Here is a 19622-nt window from a genome sequence, read left to right as displayed (position 1 = left end):
CAATAAAAGTTTAAATCTCCCCCCTTTCCCATTATATAAATAAAATATATAAAAAAAATGTAACATATAATATACCGTAGCGTGCGTAATTGTTCGATCTATTAAAATATAACAAGCGTCATTGTGAACTGTGAACGGCGTACACGAAAAGAGGGAAAAAAGTGTGCAGATTACCAATTTAATGTTACATTATATATAAATAAAAAGTGATCAAAACGTCTGATCTTCACAAATATGGTATTAATAAAAACTATGCAAAAAGGATTGCAAGCAGCACACCTTAAAGCTCAAACGTCTTGTGGGTGCTGGCTGGATGATCCTGACCTAGGATTCTGAAGGATATTTTCAAAAAATTCCAACAGCACTTCCCGATATCTTCAAAAACGTGAAATATTTATTCAATCACATCAAAAAAACAAACTATGTGGCATGATTTTTGCTATTCCACATTGTTGTTTGTTTTTTTTTGATGTGATTGAATAAATATTTCAAGTTTTTGAAGATATCGGGAAGTTCTGTTGGAATTTTTTGAATTAAAAACTAGAGATCATGGCGGAAAAAATTACACCCCATACAGCCCCATAGGTGAAAAAGTAAAACTGTTATAAGTGTCACAATAGGCTCATTTTATTTATAACTAATTGCCAAAAAAAAGGATTTAATTAAAAAAATATATATAACATTAGAGAATCTGTGTAACTTGCATATGGTTGTGTTCGGACTGACCTATAGAATAATAGTGTCATGTCTCGTTTACCATATAGTGCATTACGTAGACACAGGAACCCCCCAAACGTTACCATATTGCATTCTTTTTTTATGATTTCACCTATTTATATCTTCATAAATAATATATTTGGGATTCCGTCATACATGTTATGGTAGAATGAAAGACACCATTACACAGTACAACTATTCCTGTAACAAATAAGCCCTTACATGGCCCTGTAGATAGAAAACTGAAAGTGCTGGAGCTCTTAGAAGGGGAGGAGGGAAAAACGAAAGCGCAAAAATCAAAATTTGCGCAGTCCACTGGGTCATTTTGGGCCTGGTCCTCAAAGGGTTAAGCTCCATTCACTTCAATGGAACTGAGGTGTAAAACCCCACATAAACCGGAGATAAGAGTGGTGCTGTCTCTGGATGAAAGTGGCCATGTTTTTGTAGCGCTGGAAAACCCCTCAAGGACAGATCCTTTCTGTGTTTTTAATCCACTCCTGGTTTTTGTTGCAATATAAGGACCACAATACTGACTGAAATATACGTAGTGTGAACCCAGCCTTAATGTGCGTGCATCAGGTGGATGAGAGAACCTACAACTGTTCTGTAACGCTGATTTTCGTTTGCTTGCAAATCACAGTTGATCACCCAACATGATGTTAATTCAGATAAACAGAACAGCAGGGGGACGTTCTGTATGTTGTGCTTTGTATTCTGTACTTTAGGCTTATCAGGGATTGTTGGATGAGCTGGAGAATGGACATGATGAAGGAAGAAAGAATGGACCATGGGGGGCAGACCTAGATCAGGCAAATGTCTGATATGTTGGACGATTAGTGATCTCTTAATGATATTTCCCATAATGGAGGCACTAGAGAGCAAAAGCACCCTCTGCAGATTCTTGGTTAACGCATACTATGGGTACAGTGAGAACAGGGACCCAGATCAGTCCAACTTTACTTCCTTATCCTGTGGGCTTTGCAGAGCTGCCAAGACCCCTACACAATGATGACAACATAAGTAATCGGGGGGCAATAGAGGTTCATGTCTTTTCTTTCCAAGGATGGAGAGGTGAGATGACGTGAGTCGTCATCAGTAGGGGCTACATTTTGGGCCCCCACCGCACCTGTCATACCAATCATTTTGGCCGCCACACATACAATCCATTTCGGTTGTATCTTATTGAACATGTAGTAGTTTCCACTGCAGAACACCTCTACTGTTTCTGCACCAGATTTTTGTGGAATTTTTTTAACGCTCTTGTTCAACCCCTTATTGACCATGTGAGGTCTGTGTTTTGAGGGACCAAATGTACCTTTCGTTTAAGTACACTGAAATAAAAGAAGTGGGGTACATCTGGAAAGCTGAAAATAAAATTACAATTTTAGGGGGGTTTATTTTCCGCTGTGCACAGATGTTATTTTGGGTCAGTACTATTCCAGAAAGACCCTATTTATATAGCTATTTGTGTTTTTGTTTTTTTTATTACCAAAATAAAAATTAATCTTTTTGCATTTATCCATTCAGTCAGTGATGTGCTAGCTATATTGTGGAAAAATTTTGGTAATAGGATGCTTCTTCTAAAGCACAGGTGTCAAACTCAGGCCTTCCAGCTGTTGCAAAACTACAATTCCCATCATGCCTAAAGCTTTGGCTGTCCAGACATGATTGGAATTGTAGTTTTGCAACAGCTGGAGGGCCTGAGTTTGACATCACTTTTCTAAAGATTCTGCTTTGTTCCAAATAAAATAGTGCCATCCCGGTCCTCAGGTTGCATTTGGTATTACAACTCTGTTCTATTTACTCCAATGGAACTGAGATGCAATACCGCATCCAAACAAAAGTTGTGCTGTTTTTTTTAACTACAAAAAAAAGCAGCTGTGCTCTTTCCTAATCCTAGATAACTCCCTTTGACTGAGTATTTGTCAGTGTTCACTACATGGCCTGACTTGACCCAAGTATTGGTATCTCTGGTTTGCATCCCTAGTACAGCAGGTGCGTTGTCCTTGTCTGGCCACTCCCTGTAGAGGTCGGGGAATGTCACAGGTGCAGGTCTGAATAGAGACCTATTCATGGGACTATTGACATAGAGAGATGCCACACGCCGTGATCCCTGGTGCTGTATGTACCTTGTCCTGAGGTTGGGAGGAGATCTGCCTCTCCTAAGTTGCTGCGTTTTCTTACTATTATTTAATCCAAGCTCTCCTTCCTTCCTGGACTAATTCCTCCACATTAGTATGTACATCCCATTCTCGCCAGGACCAACGCCGCACAGGAAAACAAACACGTGGACAAACAGACTTACCTGGACCTAAATGGGAAGGAGATTTGTTATCCCGGCTGGGGGCTAATGGGACAGGGGGGCAATGAGCTGAGCTCCATTATATGGGCAATAATGAGAATATGAATTGTGTACAAAAATAATGAAAGACCTGTTACTAATATCTAAAATAGTGGGGCCCCAGCCAGTCACATGATCATGGCAAAATCTGTTATACTGGAATAGGGACTTATGATCTGCACCCTATGGACCATGTGTTACCATAATAAACCCTTTTATACATCATTGGGGTTCATATGCCCTTGGTGCCCCCTACTGATCCATCATTCATTCACTATAATAGAGAACGACAAATGGCAAGCATCTGTAAGAGAAGTTGCTCAGGCGATCTGCCCCCTTATGGGGACTGTAACTAAAAGGAATAGTCACCCCCATGCTCTGATGACAGGGAGACCAAAGTCTCTCCTACCATATAAGAAGACAATATCATACATAGCACATATATGAGGGGGGTGTCGTCTGATACAGGTTGTGCATTGGAGCCCAAAGGGCTGCAAACAGACGTGTGCGACTCCCAGCGGACACTGTGCACCTGCAGAGTCCATCATCCAGAGTCCATTTATCTGTGACCTCTGTGGGATTCTCCGTCAGTCTCCTGCAGGGCCCACCACTAATCCTATATACTTAGACAAAGATTCGATGCAGCCCACCAAGCTTAGGATTTCACAGTTGCGCAGCTCTCTATCTCTGGGCGCAAAAGTAAACAGATTATTACACTGGCTGCATCTAACAGGATTATGGTTTACATGGAATACACATCACATCATGGGTCTTATATAGGGGCACATTTATTATACACACTGATCAGCTATAACATTAAAACCACCTACCTAATATTGTGTTTTTCCACCTTGTGCCACAAGGACATAGAGTCCACCAGATCATTGTATGAGTCCTTTAGTGTCCACTGCAGATCCTGTAAGGTGTGGGGTGCAGACCCCATAATTCTGTTATGTCTCCCCCCCCCACATTCCGAGGCCTAGACCCCATATGCCTGGGATGTGTCCCTCTGGTTCAGACAATATATTCCTGTGATGTCCCCTGTGATACCAGCAGCTGTAATGTGTGGCCTCCATGGATGAGACTTGTTTCTCCAGTACATTCCACAGATTGATCAGATAGAGATCTGGGGAATCTGGGGGCTGAGTAACAGCCACATGATACCAGGACACAAGGTCTCCAGCAGAACATTGCCCATAACACTGCCCCCGCCATCTTATCTTCTTTCCATAGTGAATCCTGGTGCCACCTGTTCCCTAGGTAAGTGACATGCACGCACCTGGCCATCCACATAATGGAGAATGTGGCCCATCAGACCAGATGCCTTCTTCCATTACTCCGTGCTCCAGTTCTGATGCAAATACGACCATTGTAGACACTTTTGGTGCTTGACAGAGGTCACATGGGTACTCTGACTTGAGTTGCAGTTGACAGATTCACTTTAAGGCTTAGTTTAATTTACAAGATTTCTTGGCAGTATAATGATCATTACAGACGGCCATCATCAACAAATATTGGACAAAAAAATCCCATAGTGTGGACTTAGCCAAAGGGTCATCATACACCCTACACTTTTGGCCACCATACCTGCTGCTTGCATAAGGTATATGGGGCTTTCTTGACTATCCACAAACAGATGATGTTAGTGGAGACAAGGGTCAGCCAACTTTAAGGGGTTATCCAGTGAATATCTTTTTCTTTCGAATCAACTGGTGTCAGAAAGTTATATCGTTTTGTAATTTACTTCTGTTAAAAAATCTCAAGTCTTACCATACTTATTAGCTGCTGTATTTGCAAGAATATGGGTCAAAGCAAAATAAGGTATTATAGGGGAAACTACTGTAACAACTCATCTCTGTTTCTATGCAGGCAATCCTATAGTAATCCTATAGTTATTTTTGTTCCACCCACATCAGTCCCGATCCCAGTAGTGTTCACAAGACATAAATACTGTCAGGACAATTTTATAGGGACCAAATTTCTTGTATACCTACAGACCTTCATGCTGACCATGAAACCCTCAAACACCAGTAAGACTAAAGACCTTTGATCGACAGCTGTTCCTCCTCATTCCCCGATGGCTCAGCATACATATATTTTAAAGGAGGAGTGAGAAGGTGGCAGTCAGACTCCTCTGGTATCAGCTTATGTCTAAAGAAAACAAAAAGATCAGGCATAAAATTTTAATATGTCCAGTCCTTCTTGGGAGACCTCCCAAATACATTAGATCCGATTAAAATCCAGCCACAATTAAATCAACAGGCTCAGATGATATTTCCCTACTGTGGTATGGGGGCATTGGGTTTTAGCAGATCTTTTACAAGGGAAAATAGGAAAATTAGTTATTGTCCTTTAGTTACACATCAACAACACTGGCAAAAATATTGTGAACTCCTGAACATCACCTCTATATGCTCTCACCAAACACCAAAAAAATCTGTAAAAGCATTGCCGAGGCACCCTATGGAAGACTAGAAAATATAATCCTTATTGGAAGTTAAGACAAACCAGACAGGACCCTTTCTCTTTGATATAAAGGGTCCAAGAATTCCCAATACATTACTAGGAAACACATAGATTTCCCCAGTCCTTTATGGAGCCCTATTAGGTCACGAGGGGGTAATGTGTTGTGGTTCCTTTTAAAATAGTCACTGGGGTGTTAAAGCCTAATACACAAGTCTTTTTGGAGGGCTTCCTGGATGTCTTAGAAGGTCCATCTCTAAAGTGTTGATATTGATGAAGAGACCTTTTCTTGTTGGCAGATTCCCTTTCAAAAAGTTTTCAAAAATTGTCAACGTTACCATGATTCCTAGTGAGAAACAAGTTACTAAAATAACAATGCAGCTTTCTACTGGATTTCTTAAAAATGTTTGATTATTTCTACCCATGTGTCCTATATCAAATAAAACCAGTGGACACTTAGTTCTTACTTATCTTGGTGTTTATATCTGAGAGGTCATTTAGATGCAGATGCTGTCCTGATGTGGACCGTCTGCCCCATTCTCTCCACTCTTTAATGTTAATTGTTGGCCAACAAGACTTAAAATACATAGTGTTAATAACCATGTCATCATCACTTCCGGAGATCAAATACAAGAGTTCTCCAACTGAACCATCAAAGCTGCAAAACCAACTTTAACTAAGAAGCATTTTGGTTCCTTCCATGGCCACCACCTTTCTTGACATCCTGACATCTGTTCTTCTAAAGTGTATTTTCCATAAAATCACCAATGTTTTTGAATTTTTTGTTTCACCCACCAGAGAATTTCTCATCTAGGAGCTATTCAGGACAATGTAAGCTAAACTAGGAAGCCACTGCAACCCCAACATACCATCAGTATATAACTTTTGCACATGGATAGAATGGCGCAGACCTGGATAAGCAAGTGCCGCAGTCTTTTTTTTTCAACTACGGCCTGGTTCACGGCTGGTATGGCGCCGATCTATTTCTGGGCACTGGCCTACACTGGAGCACTGGAGGCGGGCCGGCCCGCCATCAGTGGGAGGAAACCCCCGCCACTCCAGTGCTTTAGACCAGGGTGGTGCCCGGGAATAGATCGGCTTAATACACAGTAATTGGGCCACGGTTCACAAAAAGAATGGCGGCACTGGCTTCCCCGTGCCAGCACCAGTCTATCCATGTGTTCATTTGCTTTAAGAGGCAAATACAACCCCAAAATGGAAACTTGTCAAACTGTGAATTAATAGAATTGATCTAATCTGTACGAAAATCTCCTAACACAAATATCTGGAATATTCACCAAAATACTAATTCTGACATTACAGAAAGTGATTGACAGGCCACCCTTTGAACAAATTAGGAAGGACAGATGTGGCTTATGATTCCCCTTAGTCAACCCAATAAGTCTCTGATTTAGCTGCCTCCGTAATATCCATAGACTTCAGCATGGAAATCCATGTACATGTGCGGCCATCTCTTGTATATATGATGGTGGGGGTCTTCAAACCAAGAAACATTTTACCCAGGGGCTCCACCAAAGTTAACCTAGTCCTGAATATCATACACTTATTACCCCCACCTTTATTATCTGTAGTGCCTCTTTTAGACTCAGGGCCCTGGTCAGGCAGACCCCCATAGAAGCTATATAGACCTATGCTTGCAGCCCTGGTCCAGACATTCACAGAAGCCATATTTGCTCAGTCTGTGTACAACACTGTCAGACTTATCTTCCCAGCTGCTAATTTGTTGGATGGCGTCCTGAGGCTACATGTTGTTCCACCATAAATGTAGTTTGGCACAAGTCTTAAAGGGGTAGTCCACCCAAAAAAATTTTCTTTCAAATCAACTGCTGCCATGAAGTGACAGAGATTTGTAATTTACTTCTATTAAAAAATCTCAAGCCTTCCAGTACTTATCAGCTGCTGTATGCCCAACAGGAAGTTGTATTATTTCCAGTCTGGAGAGCAGGAGGGGTTTTCTATGGGGATTTGCTCCTGCTTTGGACAGTTCCTGACATGGACAGAGGAGGCAACAGAGAGCACTGGGTCAGACAGGAAAGAAAACACCACTTCCTGCTGGACATACAGCAGCTAATAAGTACTGGAAGACTTAAGATTTTTTAATAGAAGTGAATTACAAATCTCTGGCACTTTATGGCACCAGTTGATTTGAAAGAAATTTTTTTTAGGTGGACTACCCCTTTAACACCTCTGTGCTGCAGTCACAACAAATGTATTATCACATGTGACAAGGTAGCCTGCATTTCCTGCCTCCGAATACATTTACCTATCATCGTGTACATAGACCGTACCGTAACTGCTCAGATATGTTATGTGTTCTTAAAGGGGCCACATCACATTTCATGCCCACCCATTTCTATAAAGTGAAGTGTGTGTGTGTGTGTGTGTCTGTGTAGGAATAAGTTACAGTAATAGTTTATAGAAAGAGAGATAATATATATGTATATGGAGATGTATTAAACCTTGTGCAGAGGAGCAGTGAAACAGTGGCTTATAGCAACCAATCAGATTTCAGCTTTCATTTTATAACAAGGCCTCTAAAAATGAAAGCTCAAATCTGATTGGTTGTTATGGGCAACTGCTTCACTGCCCCTCTGCACATCTTTTGATCCTTTTAGAGGACAGTTAATTTAAATACAAATCTGCATATTACCACAACATAGATACATGCATGTACATATACCTGTGTACACACATATGTAGATAGGTATACACACACACATGTACGTACATATACATGCATTTACATACATATACATGTAGATACATCCACATGTACATACACACACATGTAGATACATATACACACATTTATATACATACTGTACATACCATGTACTGCAAATACATACTATACATACACGTGTACATACATACATCTGTACATATACATACATACACACATGTAGATACATATATATACATAGATACATACACATGTACATACATACACCTGTACATACACATACATAAATACATTTACATACATAATATACATACACATATGTAGATACATACACACACATTTATGTACATACCATGTACTGTAGATACATACATAACTTTACATTCGTACTGTACACAGACATATTTAGATACATACACACGTGTGTGTGTGTGTGTGTGTGTGTGTGCGTACATACATACTGTACATACACATGTGTAGCTACATATACAAATTTACATACTGCCATACATTCACATATGTAGGTAGACACATACTTGTCTGCATACACACAGACACCTTCTCTCCGGGCCTACATACATACCCCAAGCCCTTATGTTCCAGGCTGTTTGCTGTCCATATTTCTCTTTGTTCAGCCTGTTTAATCTCCTGTCTGACAGCTAAAAGCACCACCGGGCTCCCAATACACAAACCAGGCCAGAGCCTTCCCCAGATTCCAGGCGGCCCTTGTTTGCATGACAAGAGAAGCTGATAAGTCCAGCAATGTGAACAGCACACTGTGAAGTGCCCCCAATCCACATCTCATTCTCCGCTCACGTTGTTTGCTCATTAATTTTATGCTATTTGCGGATCCCATAAAGCTGCCCCTGCAATCCACAGAGCTGAGCCAGGCAAAAAAGGGGGCCCCCACCTGACCCGGGGTCATTAGGCCAGGCATGTAGAGTATTAGTGCTAGACATAGAGGAGTAAGAGGGCCCATCGTGAGCCATCGAAGCTTCTCAGACAAGTGTAAACAGCACAGGGCCCATGACATGTAGGTATCCATGTCTGAAGAGGTCAATTGCAGCATCTGCTGTCTGGGAGACTCCAAAAAGTGAACAACTGCAGTCCTTCACCCTATTCTTCTACACAGCAAAATCCACACTCCCCAGGCCTTGTATGTGTCTAGTCTATTTTCTGTGTTCCCACAGCCCCTAAAAAAACAGCTCGGAAGTTATGCAGCTTTTTGTTTATTACTATGAATCAGAATATAATTCAGTATCTTTCAATCAAGACACCCTCCACCCATAATGGACAGGATCTGGTTCCTCAGTTTACATCTATGGATTAAGCCTCATAATTCTACATTGATTCGAGCATTAAATACCAGATCGCCCTACTATGGAGTCCCAATAGTAGGGCATTCTATTATCACCAAGTAAAATTAGACATATAGGCTATGTTCACACTTGGTTTAACAGCGCCCGATAAATTGCCGGCTGCCGGGCTGCATTAAGTACGTTCCTGCAGCCGGTACCTCTGTTTTTACTATAGATTTGCGGGCCTGCAAATCAATTAGCCATTAACTTCAATGTAATGTGCGGCAGCGGGCGCACATTACATTGTGTGAACAGCGTCCAGAAATAATGGGCAGGTATATTATTTTAACGCCTGTTCTAAAGAACGCATGTTAAAATAACACTGTGTGAAGACAGTGGGCGGCATTGCATTTACTTCACGAAAGAGCGGACACTGATTCCATTGCAATTGGCGTCCATTTTTTACTGATAAGCTATGTTGTGTGAACATAGCCATATAATGCAAGATGATCTAATTAGAACATTAGTTTCTATCCTGATTTGTTGGATACTTCTGCATACATATAGGCTATGGGGGACATTTATCAAGGGCTTTGCGCCTATTTTTAGGTGAATAATTGGATTTTTGCCCATTTTTGGTCTAAGTTCTATTTATGAACCAGTATTTGACGGGCAAATATTTTTTAGAACTTTTTTATATGCCTGTTTTGAGTATTCAGCCAAAAAACACATAATCAGGGATTTGCGCCAGATTTATTATTTGCATTTTTTTTAAAAGTTGCAAAGACTGGTGCAGGTTTACGTCTGGTCAGTACCAGGTGAATATATTTGCACAATCTTTTTGAAAATATGCAAATACTGAGAATATGCGAATATTCTATTCACAAATTTATGAAATGTTTGTTAAATTAGTATATGGCTGGATAAAAAAAAAACAGACGAAATACTCTGTAGAAAAATTACACATTTTAGACTCAATAGCAAATGTCCCTATGCGTTGATGCTGCTAAGATATCTAATAAAAGTGCCTAGAAAAAAGAAAAAGAAAAATAAATTGGGTCCACTAATGAAGTATTAAATGTTAATGAGTAGAGATGAGAAATTCTCTCAAGACTCATTCCTGGACTGATTCTGAACATATGACTGTCAGATCTGTTTTTGGATTTGGACACTTATTCAGCAGTGCTCTGGTTGCCCTGTGTAAAGTATATACAGGAGCAGGGACTCCTGTCAAAGACAGGAGGTGTCCCTGCCCCTGTATAGCACACAGAGACCGTAGTCAATGGATGCAGTTCATACATCACCACCTACCTCTGGGCCACTCAGTGTACTGTACAGGAGCTGAGACTAAACAAATCCAAATTATAAAAAAAAATTCTATTCTTTTCCAGAAATTTTGTCTGAATCCAAGTTAAGACAATTCATTTAAACTATTACTAATAATAATGCAAATATTTAATAATTTATTTTATTATGTAATGTTTAAAGGTAAAATGATTTTTATTAGTCACAACTCTTATATAAATATAAAATGCATCTATGCTTTCCCACATTGTTCCACAAAAAAACCCCAAAACATAAAAATAATAATAATAAAAATAACGCTTTCATTTAAAGTACAGTAATGGGCAAAAAAAAACAAAAACTATAATACTTATTGGGGTATTCCCAGTTAAAATAATGAATCCCCTATCCAATTGTCCAACCACATCTCCGGAACAGAACCCCTGAAAATGATATTGATGAAGCAGTGAGTTACTTATGTACACACTCACTCCATTCATTGTCTATGGAGCTACTGCCAAGGGTAGTTGAGTGTTGTACTTGGCTATATTTGGCAGGTCCGTAGACAATGTATGGAACAACCCAGTTATCTGACACATGCTATATCCTGTGAATAGGGGGCGCTTTAAAAATGCTACATTAAAAGTTTTCCAACATATTTTAAAAAAAATAAAAATATAAATGGATCTGGCTGAACCTGCTAGTCATCCATTCTAGGATGTGTACTTTATTGGAGCCACCAGCACTGACTACAGTCAATAAACAGCTGCTCGATGTGTATGTCAACTCAAGGCCCGTAAGGAGCCAGAAAAGCCAAATAAAATCATCTTTGCCAATGTTCGTAAATTTCCATCTTTGCAACATTAATGGGACAATCGGCACTTTTGGTTATGTTCTAAACACACAGTATGCTCACAAAGCATCAAGATGACTCCCATTGTATCTCAATTCAGCAGAGACCACTATTTAAAGGAATACATTCCCCCTTGAGAATTCTATGACCCAAACCACTGTCTACAGGTTTTAAAGGACTTAGAATTCAAAAAGTCACTTGTTAGAATTCAAAAAGCTCATTCTATTTTAGAACCGACAGAAACACTGACAGCAAATGGCTCAGAGGGACATAAAAATAACACACCAGTCACCAGGTCCACTTCCTATCTGCTCAAATCATATCCTTTCATGGCTCCTGTCTGGGAATTAACACCTTTTGAAGAGCAGGGGACAGACATAACAAAAATTATCTGTCACGGGGAGGACTTTGTTGAATGGAGTGGTGGTCTGGGATCAGAAGCCGACTGACGTCTATGATTTATATGCTACTAGCCAATATCCTAATATAGGTAGGACAGAGGCTATAAGGTCATACAGTAGCTATAAATTCACCAAAGCTTCAATCTTTACCAAGAAGCTATTGTTTAAAACCCACTAATGCCACATAATCCCTAACACTTAGTGAAAAGCCCCCATCATTCCTGTGTAAGAATTCCCTGCCCTGCAACAAAAGACATTAACATATAATATGGACATTATGGCTGGATTGTGCCTAGGATGGAAGGATCAGATGTGTGGTTAACATAATGGAGAACTCCAAAATCATCTATCTCTTATCTATCTATCTATCTATCTATCTATCTATCTATCTATCTATCTATCTATCTATCATAGGATGATGAGTGGCACTACTAGAAATACGAGTGGGTGCCAGTGAACGTAGTCCAGACCACGAACCTTCAATGTAGATATATGTGATGATCCACGGCACTCCAATAGGGTGAAAACACTCCAAATTTATTCAAAGTAGGTGAATTACATAATGCAACACAGCAAGACACAACGTTTGGCGGGTGTTTTCACCTTATCTAAGTCTTATCTATCTGTCTCATATCTCACTGTGTTTCTCTACTAATCCATTTCTTCCCACATTTTTTATTCATTAAAAAAAATAATAATTGCAAGAAAGAAAAAACGTATAACAATAAAAATTAACATATAAATAAAAATTAAAATAAAAAAAAACATCTTAGAATTTTCAAAAGTGACCATGATAATAGTTTGGTAAAATACAAAGAAAAAAATAAATAAAAAAATAAATATATATATATATATATATATATATATATATATAATTTTATAAAGTGCTAAAATAAAAATGAGACTTTGATTTTGTGGTGTTACATGACAAATATTGTTCACACAATTAAGTATTCTTAATTTTTTAATTTATTGATTTAAATAAAGTTTCTAAAAAATGTAATTTAATCATTATATATTTTGAAACAAAAGTCAAACATGAAAATATGAATCTATCTTAAAAATCCTGAGCAGTCACTTTGTGGCCTTGGGGGAGGAATAGCCCTAATTATTAGTGTATTTCTTGTCTGAAGATGAAGCTTAGAAAAGTGTCAGACTCCTAATGGGGGTGATGTTGTCCTGTTGTCTTAGCTCTGCGTCTTCTTTTACATTATTGGCTCTCACAGCAGGATGTCCTTTGGATTTCCTATAAAAGGACGACTTTGACTGCTCCTCATCAGAAACCTTGTGGTGGAGCAAGGAAGAACTAGAAGGCATCAGCTCATCCTCTTGACATCTTGGACTTTTCTCTTGGGTTAGAGAACAATGAACACCGATCTGGTTATGAGACTCATCTGGCTCCTTAGTGCCTTCCTTATATCCACAACCCATGGGTTTACTTCTGATGACCTCAAAGACGCCATGTTAAAGAAACTCAACCTCAAGGAGGTGCCGAGGCTGGTGAAGAGAGACATTGACAACCTGGTGGTCCCAAGACACATCCAGAACAAGTATATGTCCATGCTTCAAAAGCACAAAGAGAGGACAAAGAGATCTCTGCCCAGCTTGGCTGGCATCCTCAGGGGCATCCCAGGCAATGCAGGTGGGTCATTGGAAATGAGTGATATCTAGTAATATCTGATATTAATAATTAACCATCCATAGCGTAGTGTGTAATGTGTCATTGTGTATGAGGAGGTGCACCAGACTGAACTCTTTGTTTACTGTCTGAGGTACCAATTCATTACAGAGTATATGGACATTGTTATGTACGGCCAGGAGGCCTTTCATGTCCCAATCCAGACTGTTGATGTATGTTCGTATGTAAATGACATGGTGATGGTCCTCCTTGGTAGAGCACCTACTGACAGGTTATTACTGATTCTTTATAGATATCTTTGGTGAAGTGCTATATTCAGATTCAACCAAGCAGACCCTGATGTTTGGAATGGAGTCCAGAATACCCCAAAACAGTGAAGTGACTATGGCAGAACTGAAGCTCTTCAAGTTGCCCCCTATTGCCAAGGGGCTCCCTGATAGACGATTTAACAGACCGGTCAATAATGCCCGGGTCAGTGTCTACTATGTGGAGATGATGAAAGATGGAAGCAACAGGACGTCACTGGTGGATTCCAGGTAATACAATTTTCTAGCAGTAATATATAATTGGCTCTGCTTTACCATAAGCTGCTATAAGCTCTTTATACATTTGGAATTAACAGGATGTGTTTTCATATTTTTAGACTTGTACCCATTATGGAATCTGGCTGGAGAAGTTTTGACGTCACCCATGCTGTGCACTACTGGCTGAGGAGCAAAGGGCAATCTAATATGCATCTGGAAATCAGGGTGGATGGAGAAAGACATGGAAACTACGCTGCCGAGATGGCAAAACTGGTCCGATTCACTACCCAAAATCCATCTGACAATGCGGTGGGCAAACCAGAGTTGGTCCTGTATACGCTCAATCTGGACGACCACGGGTAGGTTCTTGTCTTAGTCTAATATTCTCCTATTCTACTACTATTTTATTAGTAGTAGTAGTAGTAGTAGTACAGGTAAAAATATAATATAAGATTCACCACATAAAGCAGTGGTAGCAGAGGGAGAGAAATAATTGTCGCTTTAGTAATCATATTTAATAGACGTTAAAAGAAGCTGTAGAAACAGTAATGTAAAAGGATAATGGTGCGTTTACACAGACAGATTTATCTGACAGATTTTTGAAGCCAAAACCAGGAACAGACTATAAACAGGGAACAGGTCATAAAGAAAACACTGAGATTTCTCCTCTTTTCTAATCCATTCCTGGCTTTGGCTTCAAAAATCTGTCAGATAAATCTGTCTGTGTAAACGCACCATAAGAAGTAACAATAAAGTAGCTGTAACACACAAAATAATGAAAGCAATAGTAGTAGTAATAATAATAATAATAATAATATAATAGACTAGAAAAAGAGAGTATATTAGAATTAATAGTAGTAGTGATAGTTAACAACAGTAATATATATTAGAAGTTATAGCAATAATACATTCGGAGCATTAAAAGTGAGTATAATAATGTAAGTAGTGACTTAATGTAAAAGTGGTAGCAGTAATAGCAGAACACTAGAAGATAATGTAATAAAAGCAATAGTAGTAGTGGCAGTAAACAGTAATATAATAGTACTAATAGCAGGAGGAAGCGGTACACACTTGACAATTGTAATTTGCATAACAATGCAATAAAAGACCATAACAAGACCATAATAATAGGAATACACAAAAGCACAAAGACATCAAACGTATAATAGTCCTTTAGTGTTAGCAGGAGGAAGTCACCTATGTTTAGGGGTAAACACAAGGCACTTACCATTTTGACAGTAGATAAAACATTAGAAAACTCCAAAACGTAACATCACTAACAAATTACCGGAAGTGAATTTTAATATTAATACTTCTAATACTACATTAGTGATACTGCTACTAAAAATACAACTCCTAATTTAGAGATGAACGAACTGGGTTCGGGTTCGAGTTGATCCGAACCCGAACGTTCGGCATTTGATTAGCGGGGGCTGCTGAACTTGGATAAAGCTCTAAGGTTGTCTGGAAAGCATGGATACAGCCAATGACTATATCCATGTTTTCCACATAGCCTTAGGGCTTTATCCAAGTTCAGCAGCCACCGCTAATCAAATGCCGAAAGTTTGGGTTCGAATCGACTCGAGCATGCTCCAGGTTCCCTCATCTCTAATAATAATCAATCTAGACATGTCCTGCCTCATGGGAGCATCACCCCATCTCATACTGACCCTTTCGCTCTCTATATTTTAGTGCCCATGGAGACTGTTCAGCTCCAGGAGCCAAGAAGGACAACATCTGCTGCAGAGAAGAATATTTCATCAACTTCCGGGAGCTCACCTGGACCCAGTACTGGATCATTGAGCCTGCGGGTTACAATGCATTCCGCTGCACCGGAGGCTGCCGCCAACCTCACGCTTCGACCCTAAAATACCGCTATGGGGAGAGGACCTGTGCTGTAGTCGAGAGCTCCCCCTTACCAGTCATGTACTTAGTCAAGAAGGGCGACTACACAGAAATAGAAGTGGCGGAATTTCCCAATATGATTGTGGAGAGATGCGGTTGCACCGCAGACAATATTTCCATCATCTAGCGGTGTAACAGTGTTGCGTTGCTGTTTTATACACAGTACTTATCGATGTTTGATGGATGTCGGCATCCTGAACCTTCCCACGGCTGGCAAACTCTGCTGGAAAAGTGACCGGACACATGAACTCTTTTGTCCTAGACGTATGTTCGCAATCTTAGGAATGTTAATCATGGCCGTGTAGAAGCACTTACCTGTATATAGCTCATGTATATTTATCGCTGACACTCGGAATAGTGACCGACGTGATTTTTCTATTTGTCTTATATGTTCATTTTGACAGACTCTCTGGGTCTGGACACGTGTTAATAAATGACTTTATTACATATGTGTTTATATTTGTAATGTGTGTAGTGCCACAGCAGGTGAAATGAGGTACTACACTGCCATTGAAATAAATAGACTGTGGGGGAGCAACCAATCAGATTCCACGTTTCATTTTCCAAAGAGTCTGTTAGGAATGAAAAGTGGAATCTGATTGGTTGCTAGGGGCAACTGAGCCAGTTTCACTTTACACCATGTTTGAAAAATCTCCCCTTGTATGTGTTAACCACGGACATGTAAGGTCCTCCAAACAGAGACACTCTTATTGGCTGCCTTGGCTAATAGCCATTGGTTGTCAAAAGGGTGACATTACCCTTTCCACCAATAACTCAGATTTACAAATTAGGGCATTTCTCTAAGGCTATGTTCACACAACGTCAAAAAAAAAGAGAAAAGGCGTCCGCGTTTTCTATTTAAAAAGACGTCGGTTATTGCCGCGATTTAACTGACTGCCATGCAATGCATTAAAGTCAATGGAATGACGGACGTCCAATGCAGTGTATAAAATGACAGATGTTACCTGTACATCAAAATAATGATCATGTCAATTATTTTCGGACGTCTGTTGCAAACAGCGGATGTAATTTTTTAGTAGTTCACATACAGTTTTTCTTTTTTCACTGTCCTTTCTCTGTTTTTACAATTAAATTTAATGGGCTTTTCAATTTAAGACACTTCCAAAGTCCAATTAGTCCACCTGAACTAGAATAATGTACCAGCAGGTGTTATTGCACTGACAGACGGCCAATCCTCAAAATAATGGACATCAATTTAGACTCAAAATCACAGATGTCATTTTAAAAATGATAAACGGACAAGAAAAAAATGTTGTGGGAACATAGCCTAAGCCAGACATCCCTTTCAATGGGTACTCTGGATAAAAAAAATTGTTTTCAAATCAAGTGGTGTCAGAAAGCTATACAGATTTGTAAATGACTTCTATTTAAAAATCTAAAGTCTTCCAGTACTTATCAGCTGCTGCATGTCCTGCAGAAAGTGGTGTTTTCTTTTCAGTATGACACAGTGCTCTCTGATGACATCTCTGTCCATGTCAGGAACTGTCCAGAGCAGCAAAGGTTTTCTTTCGGGATTTGCTGCTGCTCTGGACAATTCCTGTCATGGACAGAGGTGGCAGCAGAGAGCACTGTGTCAGACTGGAAAAAAATATACCACTTCCTGCAGGACATATAGCAGCTGATAAGTACTTGAGATTTTTAAATAGAAGTAATTTAGTTATCTATATAACTGACACCAGTTGATTTGAAAACATTTTTTTACTCAGGAGTACCCCATTAAGTTGTCCGTGACCTCCTTATTCCTTGTACTTATTTTCTGCTGGAAAATTCTGTGTTCAGCTGAAGCCATGAGTGTCCTGAGACAAACTGGTTGCTATGAAGTTGCTAAATACGCCATAAAAAAGGTCTAGTTGTTAGGAATATGTGTCCCTAGCAATGAGTCTATCTCAAATTTCTGAAGATGTAGATCACACTGGATAATCTTGTCAGATATTTCCAATATATTTTACCATATTTATAGTTCAATGCGTAAAGCTCAAGAGTCAACAGAACTGAGTGGTATTACTTTATGGGTCAAAAAACAAAATGTCTGCCATTGCACCTGCCATTTGGATTGTCACTCATATTTCTTAGACACGTGTATAGTTCTATACACATGACAGCTAGACAGACAGCTAGTGAGACAAACTACTCAGTCCTTTGATTTGAATTATGAACTACTACTCCACAGGTAACATAGAGAAGTAGCGGTGCTTGGGTTACATACGGGAATTTTTGGTTTGGGTTGCAGAATCATGAACAAAAATGTAAGTTCATACAAGATCATACAGACCATACCATACCTCACCTAGATAACCCTAAATAAAATGGGAAGGTGATGGATGTCACAGGGTTGCCATTTTACTCCTAAAATTATACCTTAGTCCGCCATCAGTGGACATCACCACCAACACGCTGACCTGAGCTTCACTAATAAAGTCCGCCATATTGGTGCCTTTTGACCATAATACTTAGTGTTTATAGTTATGTAACTATAGTAACTAGAATTCACACCCAGGCCCTGGAGCCTATGGGTGCCCAAACTTCCCTGTGCCCCCTCTGAGGAGGCCAGTATGAGTGACGTGATAGCTGGAAGCCGGTTTCAGATTTCGCATTGGGGCCTAGATGCTAGGTACATCTTTATGTATACGCTGGATAACAACGATCGGGCGGAGGTCCAGGCGTTGCTGCCATTTTACTGACGCCACTGATGCCATGATATTAGGGTTACACATAATCACAAGGGGGGCATTGCCCATCAGATCCAGAGAAAGTGTGGCCCTCCCCTGGCAGACTCATTACTGTCAGCCATATAAACATGGAATCCACATCTCCCCCCCCAAGCCTTTCACTCACTATGATGCTGAAAAGACCCAGGCAGGAGCCGCATGATAAGTCTGTACACACAGGACCAGCTCACGAAGAGGATGCATACCATTTCCTGAGCAAATGAACCTGTTTACAAACCCATAGGAGGGACAAAGAGCTTCTCCTCAGCCTGACTATGTAAATGATGGCCATTCATTAGGACACGTCAAATTACCCAAGAGGGGACTAACAAAATACACGACTGGAGGCAATGAAGAAGACAAATACAGCGAGTCACCCGTCACTGCTTAACCCCATGACAGACGCTGGGAATGATCTGTTTTTGTTGCTTTGGGGAAAGCGGGGTAACAATCAAAATGGCCGCCATTATAGCTTCCATTGATACACCTATTTCCTAGACTCAAGCCTGAAGGAAGTGAATTGGCAGGATTGGAGGACTGGCCTGATTTTTTTTTTTAAAGTTTTGTTGTAGTATAAGTTTCAGATTCCTGCTAAAGTTTAGTATTAGTACTGATAAAGGGTTATCTTAAAGGGGTTATCCAGTGCTACAAAAACATGGCTACTTTTCCTCCTACTGTTGTCTCCAGGTCAGGTGCGGTTTGCAATTAAGCTCAATTTACTTCAATGGAACTGAGTTTCAAAACCCCACCCAAACTGGAGACAA

The 19622-nt window shown here is 39.9% G+C and overlaps 1 protein-coding gene across 1 annotated transcript; it reads left to right on the top strand.

Annotated features, from left to right (window-relative positions):
• The first annotated feature begins 13426 nt into the window (after window positions 1-13426).
• On the top strand, window positions 13427-16256 carry LEFTY1 (left-right determination factor 1). The gene is made up of 4 exons (XM_069955102.1): window positions 13427-13703; window positions 13993-14236; window positions 14344-14583; window positions 15917-16256. The coding sequence occupies exons 1-4, from the start codon at window positions 13427-13429 to the stop codon at window positions 16254-16256; spliced, it is 1101 nt and encodes a 366-aa protein (XP_069811203.1).
• Window positions 16257-19622: the final 3366 nt, after the last annotated feature.

Source organism: Dendropsophus ebraccatus, chromosome 15, assembly GCF_027789765.1.
Source record: "Dendropsophus ebraccatus isolate aDenEbr1 chromosome 15, aDenEbr1.pat, whole genome shotgun sequence".
NCBI classification, from domain to species: domain Eukaryota; kingdom Metazoa; phylum Chordata; class Amphibia; order Anura; family Hylidae; genus Dendropsophus; species Dendropsophus ebraccatus.
Note: the sequence above shows the minus strand (reverse complement) of the source record. Positions and strands in the feature narration are given on the sequence as shown.

What these genes read in the sequence shown, in the direction of transcription:
- LEFTY1 (XM_069955102.1), top strand. Translation starts at nt 13,427, where the DNA reads ATGAACACCGATCTGGTTATGAGACTCATCTGGCTCCTTAGTGCCTTC. An exon ending in GGGCATCCCAGGCAATGCAG is followed by an intron (nt 13,704 to 13,992) that starts GTGGGTCATTGG and finishes GATTCTTTATAG; the next exon opens with ATATCTTTGGTGAAGTGCTA. An exon ending in ACGTCACTGGTGGATTCCAG is followed by an intron (nt 14,237 to 14,343) that starts GTAATACAATTT and finishes TCATATTTTTAG; the next exon opens with ACTTGTACCCATTATGGAAT.